This window comes from Rhinopithecus roxellana, chromosome 1, assembly GCF_007565055.1.
Source record: "Rhinopithecus roxellana isolate Shanxi Qingling chromosome 1, ASM756505v1, whole genome shotgun sequence".
In the NCBI taxonomy this organism is placed as follows: Eukaryota; Metazoa; Chordata; class Mammalia; order Primates; family Cercopithecidae; genus Rhinopithecus; species Rhinopithecus roxellana.
In genome coordinates this window covers 42,443,045-42,458,155 of record NC_044549.1, presented here as the reverse complement: position 1 = coordinate 42,458,155, position 15,111 = coordinate 42,443,045, and the positions used below count along the sequence as shown (strand labels likewise).

The 15,111-nt window shown below is 39.9% G+C and overlaps 1 protein-coding gene across 2 annotated transcripts in view; it reads left to right on the top strand.

Annotated features, from left to right (window-relative positions):
• Positions 1-15,111, top strand: part of POLQ (DNA polymerase theta) — a 141,161-nt gene that overhangs the window by 21,091 nt on the left and 104,959 nt on the right. For both annotated transcript variants that reach the window (XM_030941682.1, XM_010370508.2), the window contains 3 exons: positions 3,791-3,937; positions 5,876-6,088; positions 13,583-13,725. In XM_030941682.1, coding sequence (XP_030797542.1) covers positions 3,791-3,937; positions 5,876-6,088; positions 13,583-13,725 — 503 coding nt within the window. The remainder of the gene's footprint in view (positions 1-3,790; positions 3,938-5,875; positions 6,089-13,582; positions 13,726-15,111) is intronic.

The window sequence follows — 15,111 nt, the reverse complement described above, 5'->3', positions numbered from 1 at the left end:
TGGTTGTACACGAAGGAATGGAGAGTGAGAACCCTTTCTCTGGATTGGTTTCATCGATGCTTTGTCTCTGAAGTCAGGAAATACATTGCCAGTAAGGGACTGCCTTTTAACTTTCTTTTGATATTAAACAATGTCCTGGGCCATCCAGAACCTCTTGAGTTCAACAGTTAAGGCATCAAAGTGATCTACTTACCCTCAAACACAGCATCTCTAATTTAGTCTCTAGATCAAGGGGTCATGAGGACGTTTAAAGCTCATTATGCACGGTACTCTATGGAAAGGACTGTCAACATTATGGAAGAGAACCCCAATAGAACATTGTGAAAGTCTTGAAGGATTATTTCATTGAAGATGCCATCGTTGTTATAGGGAAAGCTGTGAAAGCCAGCACGCCCAAAATGATAAATTCCTGCTGGAGAAAATTGTCCACATATTGCACATGACTTCACATAGGATTTATGACAGAGCCAATGAATGAAATCATGAAAGAGATTGTGAAAATGGCAAAAAAAATGGTGGAGGTAAAGGGTTTCAAGATATGGATCTTGGAGAAATTCAAGAGCTAGTAGACACCATACCAGAGGAATTAACAGAAGATGACTTGAAGAAAATGAGTGCTTCCAAACAAGTGCCAGATGATGAGTAAGAAGACATAGAAGAAGCAGTGCCAGAAAACAAGTTGACATTAGACAGTTTGGCAGAAGGATTCCCATTATTCAAGACTGCTTCTGACTTTTTTTATGGCATGGACCCTCCTATGATATCGGCACTGAAACGACAGCAAATGGCGAAAGGATTGGTACCATATATAAAAATTTTTAGATAATAAAAAAGCAAAAACAGGCAGAAATTACAATGTATTTACGTAAAGTTACACCAAGTGTGCCTGCCTCTACTGCCACCACTTCTGCCTCTGCCACCCCGAGAGAGCAAGATGAACCCGTCTCCTCTTTCTCCTTCTTCAGCCTACTCAAGGTAAAGATGATGAAGATAAAGACCTTTATGATGATTTATTACTGAATAGTAAATGTATTTTCTCTTTCTTGTTTTCTTTTTTTGTTGTTGTTGCTTTTTCTGAGACGGAGTCTCGCTCTGTCGCCCGGGCTGGAGTGCTGTGGCCGGATCTCAGCTCACTGCAAGCTCCGCCTCCCGGGTTCAGGCCATTCTCCTGCCTCAGCCTCCCGAGTAGCTGGAACTACAGGCGCCCCGCCACCTCGCCCGGCTAATTTTTTGTGTTTTTAGTAGAGATGGGGTTTCACCGTGTTAGCCAGGATGGTCTCTATCTCCTGACCTTGTGATCCGCCTGCCTCGGCCTCCCAAAGTGCTGGGATTACAGGTGTGAGCCACCGCCTATCAGTAGTTAAATTTTGGAGAAGTCCAGTTGTGTGCAGATTTTTGACTGGGGGTTTCTTTGTTTCTAACTCCTGTGTTGTTTAACAGTCAACTTGTGTGTGTGTGTGTGTGTGTGTATTTATACACATATATACACACACATGCATGTATATACAAATCTATTTTAAAATCAGCTTTGAGGTATTATAAGAAAATGTACCAATTTTTTATATATATGATAAATTTTAACAAATGTATACATCTGTTTAACCATACTATATTCAACACCTAGAACATTTTCATTACCCTAAAATATTCTTTTTTCTTTTGCTGTCTCTTCCCTCTATCCCAGACTTAGGCAACTGTTGATCTCTGCTTGCTGTCACTTTAGATTACTTGTGCTTTTCTAAAAATTTCACGTAAATGAAGTCATACAGTATGTATGTGTCTTTTGTATCTAGCTTCTTTCACTCAGCCTGGTGTGGTTGATGTTCACCCAGGTTGTTAATTTATCAGTTTGTTCCTTTTTTGTTGCCAAATGGTGATCTAGTATATACTAATGGCTATAATCATTAGTATATATTTTTACTGTTGCCTCACTATTTTTACTAGTCTGTGGTGCTTTGGAGTCCAAGACAAATACAAGGAAGACAGGGACCAGTTCTAGTCACAGAATATTAGATATTTTATTAATTAATTATACTAGTGGCATCATGAAGATAAGTGATGGAAATCTCAAGCCTAGCTCTAACAAGTAAACTTTGCTTGAAGTTTATATTGGCTAGGCTGTTGTCTAACAGTGTATTATCTCTTCCAGTTTCCCCTTTATTGGTACTTTCTATACCAGGTTAGCTTATTTCCTTACATTTTACCATGGCCATTTATAATCCTTAATAACCAGAATCATCATCATTTTCTTTTCTTGAGATTTTGTCATCTTGGTTTGCAGCAGTAGCTCCCAAATGCTAGTGCTCGGACTGGAGTCTATGATGAGATTTTTATCAGAAAAATAAAGACAAGGCAGTATATTATTTATAAAGCTGCAGTTTACATTCTGAAATTATTCCTAGTCATTTTTTAATGTTAAATGTCTTTTTTGAAATAAAAATATTGATAGATAAGGTTTTAAAAAATTAATTGCCCTCAGCAAAATAAAACATTGGCAACTTTCTGTGAATTCTTAAAATTTTAAGTAAAGTTTACCTAAAAATTTAAAAATGTATGAAATATAAGATATATATTTAAGTATATATATATTTGATTAGTTTCAACTGACACATAATAATTCTAGAACATACATTTCTTTCTTTTCTTTTCTTTTTTTTTTTGAGACAGGAATCTTGCTGTGTTGTCCAGGATGGAATGCAGTGGCATGATCTCAGCTCACTGTAATCTCTATCTCATGGGCTCAAGTGATCCTCCCACTTTAGCCTCCCAAGTAGCTGGGTCTATAGGTGCATGCCACCATGCCTGGCTAATTTTTTTGTGTTTTTTTTTTAGAGATGGGATTTTGCCACATTTCCCAGGCTGGTCTCAAACTCCTGGATTCAAGTGATCTGCCCACTTTGGCCTCCCAAAGTTCTGGGGTTGCAGGTGTCAGCCACCATGCCCAGCCATATAATTACTTTTTATGAAAAGTTTTGCAAGTTCAAAAATCTCAGCACTTTGGAGGCCAAGGTGGGAGAATTGCTTAAGCCCAAGAGTTTGAGACCTGCCTGGGCAACATAGGGAGACCCTATCTCTATAAGTGACAAAAAAAATACTAGCTGGGCATAGTGGCACATGTGTCTGGTCCTAACTAACCAGGAGACTGAGGTGGGAGGATTGCTTGAGCCCAGGAGGTTGAGGCTGCCGTGAGCAGTGATTGTGCCACTGTACTCCAGCCTGGGTGACAGAGTGAGACCCTGTCTCAAAAAAACATTAAGCTCTTACTGGGGGAGAAGACAAAAAAACAGAGAGTGGTATATAATTAACTACCAGATTAATGCCAAAGAGGCAAGAATAATTTGACAGTGAAGTAGGCTTTTTCGTGACAGGATTGGTGAAACCCTCTGATACTGCAACTACTGGTTGGTGGTACACACCTTGAGCAAGCGTTTTGATTTTGGGGCTTTGAGTGGTAATCAGTATCTGTAATACTCTACTTCCCCAGCAGGTTCCTTTGATCCTCTCCTGTGGGTCTTACCCTTATACAGTTTCCTAAACTTTGGCGCACATTGGAATTGCCTGGGGAGATTTAAAAATTCTTCATGTCCAGGTCACACCCCACACCAATTATATAACAATGTCCAGGATTAAGAACCAGGCATCAGTATTCTTAAAAAATTTCCAGGGGATTATAGTATGCAGCAGTTTCAGAACCATTCTCCTGCTATTTAGTTCTATTATGATTTAGACAGATACCACTTAAAGGAGCTGGAGCTAGAAGCAAATGGTGTTGATAATTTTTTTGTGACAGGATTAGTGAAACCTTCTGAATGCCCACCAGTAATTCTAGAACAAAAAGAACTCCTGGAAGTGATGGATCAGTTAAGACGTTTGCCTTCAGGACTGGACTCTGTATTACAGAAAACTGTACCATGGGGTGTAGCATTTCATCATGCAGGTATTTCATATTTATAATCTGTTATTAAGAAACCTCCAAAATTCCTCATACTGTCTTAACTTTTATATTTGTGTATATTTATTTCTTGTTAAACACACTTGTTATCCTTAGATTTCTTTTTAAGAAATTGTGTGGGCTGGGCGTAGTGGCTCACTCCTGTAATCCCAGCACTTTGGGAGGCCAAAGCAAGTGGATCACCTGAGGTCAGGAGTTCAAGACCAGCCTGGCCAACATGGCAAAACCCCGTGCCTACTAAAAATACAAAAATCAGCCGGGCGTTGTGGCACGCACCTGTAATTCCAGCTTCTTGGGAGGCTGAGGCCGGCAGAATTGCTTGAACCCAGGAGGTGGAGGTTACAGTGAGCCGAGATTGTGCCACTGTACTCCAACCTGGGCGACTAAGCGAAATTGTGTGATAGATGGAACAAGAGTAAAACAAACATGTTTCAGTTTACTTATTTGTATATAGTAGTCTCCCCTTGTTCACTGAAGCTATGTTCCAAGACCCCCAGTAGATATCTGAAACCATGCATAGTACCAGCCCCACATATATGATGTTTTTTCATAGCATGTTAAAACTTTTAAATGTATTTGAAATGCGTGTGTGTGAGGGGGTATATATATTTATATATATGGTATATAGTAGTCCTACTTTGTGGAGAATATGTTCCAAGATCCTCAGTGGATGCCTGAAACCACAGATAGTACCAAATCCTCTATATACTATGTTCTTTCCTATATAGTGACATTATATAGTGCAGGTAGTGTATATAGCATGGATACACTGAATAAAGGGATAATTCATGTCCTGGGTGGTAGGGCATGCAATTTAAAACTTATGAATTGCTTATTTCTGGAATTTTCTTCTTTATATTTTTGACTTTGGGTAACTAAAACTGTGGAAAGCAATACCACAGATGGGGGAAACTACTATATATACACACACAAAATTTACATTGTATGTAATTTATGATGCATACTAAAAAAGTGAACACCTGTGTACCCACCACTTAATTTTAAAATTAGAACCCCAGACCTTTAAATTTTTTAATAAAATTGAAAATGAGCCAGATAAGTATATATTCTATACGCTGTTTTTCATTTACTCATGTTTTTATTCATCATGTATTTATGTCGGAAGTATATCTGACCAATGTGATGCACAGGCCCTGAAGATATCTTGATGAATAAGGCATATCACTATCCACAAGGAGTTCATTATCTAGAACAGTGATTAGCAAGTTATAGTCTGCTGGTCAAGTCTAGCCTACCATCTGTTTTTGTAAATAAAGTTTTATTGGAACACAGTCATGCCCATTTGTTCTGTTGCTGCTTTCACGTCACAGTGGCAGGGTTGAATAGTTACAGCAGAGACCTGCTATTCCACAGGAACAGGAAAAGTTTGTGGACCCCTGGTCTGGAAAATAAGATAGAGGTATACGAGAGGCAGCAGATTCTACTCTTTTTTTGTTATTGTTGTTGTTTTGTGAGACTGAGTCTCGCTCTGTTGCCCAGGCTGGAGTGCAATGATGTGATCTCGGCTCATTGCAAACTCTGCCTCCCAGGTTCAAGTGATTCTCCTGCCTCAGCCTCCTGACTAGCTGGGATTACAGGTGCCCACGACCATACACAGCTAATTTTTGTATTTTTAGTACAGGTGGAGTTTCACCATGTTGGCCAGGCTGGTCTCAAACTCCTGACCTCAAGCGATCCACCTGCCTTAGCCTCCCAAAGTCCTGGGATTACAGGCATGAGCCATTGCGCCCGGCCAGATTATACTGTTAAAGAGGTAGACTGTGATGACTCCTTTGTCAACAGTCATAACAATAGTTTCAAAAATCTTTAGAGGCTTGAAGCAGACTCAAATCCATTTGTAAGTGGTCATGTATAATATTTTCATTATATATCAATAAATATATAAAAACCTCCTTTTTTTAGGTCTTACTTTAGAGGAGAGGGATATTATTGAAGGAGCCTTTCGTCAAGGTCTCATTCGGGTCTTGGCGGCGACTTCTACTCTTTCTTCTGGGGTGAATTTACCTGCACGTCGTGTGATTATTCGAACCCCTATTTTTGGTGGTCGACCTTTAGATATTCTTACTTATAAGCAGATGGCTGGTCGTGCTGGCAGGAAAGGAGTGGACACAGTAGGTAAGTGAGTTTGAATTTAATTGTAGCAGCATTGCTGAAGGACAGTGTCTACTTGAAATTTGACTAGTGCCTGGCAACCTGTTTCTCATCATGCTGTATTTCTTTATTATCCAGTGCACTCATGTCATCATTTTGGATTCACTTAATATTTATAGTGAGTAAGAGTTATAATTTTCATATATATATATCATCAACTGTTGATTTTCTACAAATGTTGAATTAAGGTTTTCTTTTGTATTATATACCATAAAATGATTTAGTATTATGTAAATCAAGATGACTTATTATTACTTAGCTGGAATATGATTTTTAATTTCTAAGTATAGTCTACTCTTTAGCACTAATTAATTTTCACAGATGTTAGTTCAACTTAGGTGACTGGTCTCAGAAATCAGACAAGGATGCTGGGATGCACCTTCACACTTCGGGAATAGGAACTTGACATCCCATCTTTTTTCTTGAAATCGGTGCTGGCTCTGGAAAAACACCTTTTCATTTTCTTACCTTGTACCAGCAAGTTATGATTTTTTTTTTTTTTACCAGCAATCCAAACAAAAGTTTTGTCTTAAGCAGTGAGGAAGAGGTTTGTTTGAATTAAATGTCAAAATGGCAGCACACTTTATTTCTAATGTGTTGTATCGTTATATGTGTAACTAAATCATTATCAGCCATCTAACATTGAAGAACCTTGGGAGGAACATTCCCTGCCACTTTCCACTCTAGGACATAATTGTTATCTTTCTACTCTAGGACATAATTGATTCCAATATTTTATTAGATATGTCAAAAAACAAAAACAACAACAACAACAAAAAATAGGCAAACAGTTCTGTGGCTACTGAAGAGAAATCAGGAAATCCAGAATACGGAAAGTGGATAGGAAATGGATATTCTAGACAGAGGAAGCTACGTAGTACACTGAGGAAGTAACTTTTATAATAAACTGACTTGTCACATGAAGTCCCCAAATATGTCAGTTTTCATTATTCATGGATTCCATATTTGAATTTTCCACCTTAACAGAATTTATTCAGAATCCTGAAATAATACCTCCGGGGCTTTGGCGGACGTATGCAGATCTGCAAAAAATTTGAATCTTTCCAAGCACACTTTCCCTGCTGCGGTTGAACAAGCCAAAGCTCCGCGTTCTTGTTTCAGCTCTTATACTGTGAGCAAGCTTCTTTTTAATGGGCTAGTTAGTGCCACATTTTTCATATTTTTGTGCTTTTAGTTGGTGATTTTGCTGTTTCACATGACCCACAAGCAAAGTACTGAAATGCTATCTAATGTTCCCTAGTGCATTAAGGCTGTGATGTGCCTTATGGAGAAAATATGTGATCAGTTTTCTCTAGGCATGAATTACAATGCTGTTTACTGGAGCTCAATGTAAACAACTGTATACATTAAATAAGATGTCTTTAAACAGAAACATGCATAAAACAAGGTTTTGTATTGATTAAGTGATGAAAATGTTTTTACTAGAGGCTTGCAGGAACCTAATCATCTATTTTCCTTGGCAGCAACGGTTCAGTATTCTCTGTTCATGGCAAGTTTATAGAACATGACTACCACAAATAGCAAAAATTGACCATAATTTATCGGTAACTGGATTAGTTAGAATATAAATTCACTGCTGTAACAAAAACCAATACAACAAGTGTTTAACAAGATAGACATTAATTTCTTTCTCATATAACAGTAAAATTGTATTCTGTAATTGATGTAACTGTAATTTAGTCCTTATATGATGGCTGTAGTGTGTCGGGGACCTAGTCTTCTATTTTGTTTTAACATTTTCGGCAATATAGTTTCTATCCTCGGTATAAGAGTCCAGTCTCTCTCATCACATCTGCATTTCAGCCATCAGGAAGGGGAGATAAGGAAGCAAAGAGGCCACTGCTCAGAAGTTGCACATAGTATTTCTCTTCACATACAGTGGGCCAGAACTTTCACATGGCTACATTTCCCAACTTTCACATGGTTATATTCCCCAAGAGAGGCTGGGAAATATAATCTTTAGCTTGGGTGGCCATGTGCTCAACTAATACTTAAGAAGACGTGAATGGCTATTGGAACAGCTTTCAGTTTCAGCCCCAATAATAAATGACTCATTTACAATCCCTGAAGGGCATTGGTCTGCCTTTCTTTTAAGCCCTGAAAATTTTGATGATTAAAAAAAAAAAACAACAACTTCCAATTTGTTGGATTTTTCCTACAGCTGACATCAGAGAAGTTTATCCTGTGTTTCTCTTACTTTACCTACAAAATATGCAGATTATATGTATATGCTTAGAAAGAGTTGGGGGAAGAGAGTGAAATTCTTCCTTCCCATTCCTATTTGCCTACCTCTGCCCATCCTCAATTCTCAGTGGACTCAGACCTCTGGGGAATGGAGTATAAGTCCATTTTACACAGATAATCGTCTCTCAGGGACAGAGGGTCTCTTAGTTAATGTAGAAGATAAGGAGAAATAAGAAATAAGATGAGTTCTTATTTGCCTTGTTATTATGTTCTTAGCTTATATATATTATGGGAAAGAACAATTGGAAGGTTAGTGCCCTGGGCTAATTATCAAGCCTTAAATCAGATAACATTCAAACAGAACTAAAATATACGTAATAAGTTCATTTCTGAGGTCTTAAAGACTTCCAAGCTTTTGACCTTGTGTATCATTGTATTTCAGGATGTCATATGACTTGCTCATAACTTCAAGCTAATCAAGAATATAGGAATATAGTGTTTTATATTCACTATGGAGATTTAAATACTTGGTCATGCTTTTTGTATTGTGTAGCATCATTGGAAATTCTGTGCATTTTATAAGTGATATTCCTGGACAGCACATGGTGTTTTATTTAGATGACACTTCAGTCATTCCATAGACGACTTAGAATCTTCCAGCATAGGAAGATAGTGCTTTGTGCCAAAATAGCAATTTGCAGGTTCAGCAGTCAGTAATAAATTATTTGATTCTAAATAATTTCACCTTCCCTCTTGTGATGTGGATGAGTCCTCCCCAGACAGGTGGTTGCAGGAACCTGTACATATATACTGATGTTCATCTGGACATTTCATAAACCTTACCCATTCAGAAAAAGCGCAGTTTGTTTTGTTGAAGAATCAAAGCCCCAAAAGACCTTTAAACAGGCCAAAGTGGCTTGTGTATCTTGCTGCTGATGCTAGTTGATTGTTTTCTTTCTTAAGCTGAGCTGTTTTGTAGCCATTGCAAAAGCCAGGTGTTATATTCATGTGATTTTTAAAAATTGGATATTGACAAATTATATATTTATGAGGCACAGAGTGATGCTATCTGTATACAATGCAAAATGATGGAATTAAGCCAATTAACATATCACCCCCAAATACTTATCATTTATTCTTCCTGTCTAACTGAAACGTTGTACTCTTTGACCATCTTCTCATCCCTCCAACTCCCTAATCTCTCTCTCTTCTGCTTGATTAAGCCTGCTGCTAAAGCTTTGATTGCATTTTTCAGTTCAGTCATTGTATTCTTCATCTCTAAGATTTCTCTTTCTTTTTTATTGTTTCTATTTCTTTGTCAAAATTCTTGTTTTGTTTGTATATTGTTTTCCAAATTTTATTGGATTTTTTATCCATATATCTTTGTAGTTCGTTGGACTTTCTTAGGAGAATTATTCTGGATTCTTTCTCTTTTCACAGATCTTCATTTCTTTAGGGTTCATTGTTGGAACTTTGTTAGTTTCTTTTGAAGGTATCTTGGCTTCCTGGTTCTTTGTAATCTGTGTTCTTGTGTTGGTATCTGCGCATTTGAGGAGACAGCTGTCTCTTTGGCTTTTATAGGTGTTCTTTGACAGGGATAGAACTTCAGTTGTCTAGCCTTTGATTCTGAATAGGCCAACTGATAGCAGCCCTGAGCAGGCAAAGCTTGCTTTTGGCTTCTCTAGATAGTTGGGCTGCTGCCTTTGCTCTGAGTTTGGGTGGGACTGCTGGCTGGGTTCTGCTGTCAGGTGAACCCACTAGCTGAGCTCTACAATCAGGCAGAGTTGCTCATTTGGCACTGCAGTCACCTCTTGGCTGGGCCCCAGAGTGTATTCCTTGGCCAGGTGGTACCCCTGTTTGAGATCTGCACTTGGACAGTATTGCAGGCTGGGCCCTGAGGTTAGGTGGAGTTGCTATTCTGGACCAGTGGACCAGCTGCTATGCTCAGTGGAAATGCATGATTGAGCATGGTGGCTCATGCCTGTATCCCAGTGACTTGGGAGGCTGAGATGGGAGGATCACTTGAGCCCAGGAGTTTGAGGCTTCAGTGAGTTATGATCATGTCACTGCACTCCAATGTGAGCAACAGAGATCCCACCTCTAAAAATAAAATAAAATAAATGCATATCTGAGGTTTGCCTCCCTGCCTAGGTGGGGACTTGGAATGGGCTTTGAGACTGAACTGAGGGCTGTTTAAACTTCCACCCATGGCAGAACTAGTCCCTGCACTTTGCAAAAATACACTATGATAGGCATCTTCCACCTGGGGCAGGTCCTTGAGGCTGAGCTGAGCACTATTTAAAACCCCAGGTTTGGCAGAACTAGCCCCTGCTCCTTTCCAAAATGCACTGTGATGGTCATCTCCCTTCCTGGGCAGGGTCCTCATGAGGTTTGACGCTGGGCCTGGAGGCTGGCCATCTAAAGATTCAAGCCAGGTAGAATTTCCTACCACATCTGGAAGTGATCAGTTTGGCTTTGTGATGGGCTACACTGTTAGCTGGTACCTCTGATTTGCACCACCACTGGCAGGTACACAGAGCTACCACCAAGATCTGCATGCTGGTTGCCATGAGCTCTGCCTCCTTGCTTTGCTTCTGCCTGACCCCAGGTGATCTAGCCATGCTGTTACCCAGCGTGTTCTCTGTGAGGTGAGACTAGAGTTGGCTTCTTGGGAAACCTCTTGAAATGCTAGGGAAGCTATATGTTCTCTGGTTCTCTTTTCCCAGTGTAGAAGCTATGAGCTCTGGGGATTCCTTTCTATGTGGTACTATGCTGACTTAGGGGAGTGGAAGGGATGATGAGGTCAAAGTGAGATAGTTTCTCTTACTAGATCTTGCAATTTTTATTCGGTTTTGTGGTCCATGCATAAGTTTCAGACTTTTTCCCAAGGTTTGGGTTTTTGGTTTTTTTTTTGGTTATTGTTGTTTGTTTTTTTTTTTTAGACACGGAATTTTGCTCTTGTTGCCCAGGCTGCAGTGCAATGGTGCAATCTTGGTTCACTGCGATCTCCACCTCCTGGGTTCAAGCGATTCTATTGCCTCAGCCTCTCAAGTAGCTGAGATTATAGGAATGTGCCATCATGCCTGGCTAATTTTGTATTTTTAGTAGAGGTGGGGTTTCACCATGTTGGTTAGGCTGGTCTTGAACTGCTGACCTCAGGTGATCCCCCCACCTTGGCCTCCCATAGTGTTGGGATTATAGGCATCAGCCACCACGCCTGGCCCCCCCCCCCCCTTTTTTTTTTGAGGTGAAGTTTCACTCTTGTTGCCCAGGCTGGAGTGCAGTGGTGCAATCTTGACTCACTGCAATCTCTACCTCAAGGGCTCAAGTGATTCTCCTGCCTCAGCATTCCAAGTAGCTGAGATTACAGGAATGGGCCATCACGCCTGGCTAATTTTGTATTTTTAGTAGAGATGGGGTTTCACCATGTTGGTTAGGCTGGTCTCGAACTCCTGACCTAGGTGATCCACCCTCCTCAGCCTCCCAAAATGCTGGGATTACAGGAATAAGCTACTGGGCCTGGCAGTTTTGGGGTTTTCACAAGGGTATTCTTGTCTGCAGATAGAAGCTAGTTGAAGCTTCTGGGGAGGGGGCAGTAAAATCTCCTAAACTACCATCTTGCTTTTTCTTTTCTTTTCTTTTTTTTTTTTTTTTTTGAGATGGAGTCTCTCTCTCTCACCAGACTGGAGTATAGTGGTGCGATCTCGGCTCACTGCAACCTCTGCCTCCCGGGTTCAAGCGATTCTTCTGCCTCAGCCTCCCGAGTAACTGGGAGTACAGGCGCGTGCCACCACGCCCAGCTAATTTTTATATTTTTAGTAGGGGCGGGGTTTCACCATATTGGCCAGGCTGGTCTTGATCTCTTGACCTCGTGATCCACCTACCTCAGCCTCCCAAAGTGCTGGGATTACAGGTGTGAGCCACTGTGCCTGGCTGTTTTGTTTTTTTAATGGTGCCTATCTTTGTAATCATTTCTGGGATAAATAGCCAGTGATCATCGAGTTTATAATCCCTTTACTTTATCGTATTTTGATTCTCAGTTTGGCAGTTGGGAAGGATAATCTGTACCTTCTCTTTGTCGGGAGTGGTAAAGATATTCCAGCATTGTGCCAGTTTTATTTTTATTAAGAAAAAAAAAAAAAAGGATTCTTCATTTGTGTTTTTGAACCTCTTACCTGTTTTCTTTCCCACAGTATTGGATTCGTTTTTGAAGAAAAATTATGATTCTCTCTAGTCATAGTTGTTGCAATGATAGTTTGTTCAAATCGTATAGTTGTATACAGCTTTAACATATAAGTGCTCTCATGTATTTTTGTTCATTTGGTTGTCACAATAAAGCATTTAGAGTAGTAAATGTTGTAATATTTCCTAATTTTGGGTATCTACAAGTATTTTTGAATTTATTTTATCATATAACTGGTAACAATTTACATTTGCATTTTACTTTATAGGTTTGAAAGTACCTCTATTAATTACTTCATTATTCAATAATAATGGTTAATCCTGTAGGGGAAGAAAAATACTTTTCCTCTACTTTCTTGGGTTCTGCAGTTGGGACCTGCTGATTACATGAACAGACAGATTAACAGGAGACAAGGCATTTGCACTTTATTTGATGCTAATATTTTAATTTTTATGTATATGGAAGCCTTTATAGAAAAGGATTGAAGACCTGAGAAACTGTTAAACCTAGGGTCTTATATAACATTTTAACAATGGACAGTAAATTGTGGAGAAGTGACAAGAAAAAGGAAAAGGTATCTGGGCTTTTAGGGGCAACAAATAGTGAGAAGGTAAATATGTGGGGGAAACTGATGGAAGATAGAAGTTATTTTAGTAGGTAGAGTTTGTTTGTGCAGACCCATCTCAGTGCTGATCTGTCTCCAGTGATAAGTAAGGGTTGTTGTGTTGTATGGGAGAGGGGAGGGAAAACATCATCACAAAGGGAAAAATGTATTCTTGCTTTTAGGCAGGTAAGGAAAGGATAGAGGGCAAAGAGTTCTTTCTGTGTTTGCTGCCTCCCAAAGGCCTTCAGCTCAAAATAATCCTTATGCCAAAGTGGCATAGTTTGGAATAGCATATTCTGATCCCCTTGTGTCCAAAGTTCAAGAAAATAGCCATAATTTTATTACCATAACAACCACTATCATCTCTTGTCTCCTTTTAAGCAAAGTAAATCAACTTAAAATCTCTTTAGCAGATATCTTATGGAACTATATTGGGATTTTGCAAATGCATATCTTTTGGTTATAGGCGAGAGTATCTTAATTTGTAAGAACTCTGAGAAATCAAAAGGGATAGCTCTCCTTCAGGGTTCTCTAAAGCCTGTTCGCAGCTGTCTGCAAAGACGAGAAGGAGAAGAAGTAACTGCCAGCATGATACGAGCTATTCTGGAGGTAAGAGAGAGTTTGCTAAATTACCATTTGCTCTTTTATGCCTAAATTAAAGTGGTAAAATATTAGTATATGAAACTCTTAGGTTTATTTCTTTTTTAAATTTATTTTTGGGACAGAATCTTACTCTGTCACCCAGGCTGGAGTGCAATGGCATGATCTCAGCTCACTGCAACCTCCGCCTCCTGGGTTCAAGCAATTCTCTTGCCCCAGCCTCCCAAGTAGCTGGGATTACAGGCACACACCACCATCCCTGGCTAATTTTTGTACTTTTAATAGAGACGGGATTTCACCATGTTGCCCAGGCTGGTCTTGAACCAGCCTTCAGGTGATCTGCCCACTTTTGCCTCCGAAAGTGCTGGGATTACAGGTGTGAGCCACTGTGCCTGGTGCTTTATGTTTTGTTTTGTTTTTTTTTTTTTTTTTGAGGTGGAGTCTCGCTCTGTTGCCAGGCTGGAGTGCAGTGGTGCCATCTCAGCTCACTGCAACCTCTGGCTCCTGGTTCAAGGGATCCTCGTGCCTCAGCCTCCTGAGTAGCTGGGACTATAGGTGCCTGCCACCACACCCAGCTAATTTTTGTATTTTTAGTAGAGATGGGGTTTCACCATGTTGGCCAGGCTGGTCTTGAACCAGCCTTCAGGTGATCTGCCCACCTTGGCCTCCCAAAGTGCTGGGATTACAGGTGTGAGCCACTGTGCCTGGTGCTTTATTTTTTTTATTTATTTATTTTTTGGGATGGTGTCTTGCTCTGTTGCCAGGCTGGAGTGCAGTGGCACCATCTCAGCTCACTGCAACCTCTGGCTCCTGGGTTCAAGGGATTCTCGTGCCTCAGCCTCCTGAGTAGCTGGGACTACAGGTGCCTGCCACCACACCCAGCTAATTTTTGTATTTTTAGTAGAGGCGGGATTTCACCATGTTGGCCAGGATGGTCTCAATCTCCTGACCTTCTGATCTGCCCACCTTAGCCTCCCAAAGTGCTGGGATTACAGGCGTGAGCCACCATGCCTGGCCCATTTATTTTTCTTTATAAGAAAATGTTTTATCTACTTTAAGGAGAACTTTTCTGTTGTCATCAGGTGTTATCAACAGTTACAGTGAGTGGTGATGGGAAAGTTAATAAAGAATCTCTACATTAAGATTCTAAGAACATTCTAAAAAATGAGAATGAAATAGCTTTCTTTGTTTTATATTCAGAGGGCTTGCATGTTTTGTTTTATTTATTTATTTATTTATTTATTTATTTATTTATTTATTTATTTATTTATTTGAGACGGAGTCTCGCTCTGTCTCCCAGACTGGAGTGCAGTGGTGCGATCTTGGCTCACTGCAAGCTCCGCCTCCTGGGTTCACGCCATTCTCCTGCCTCAGCCTCCCGAGTTGCTGGGACTA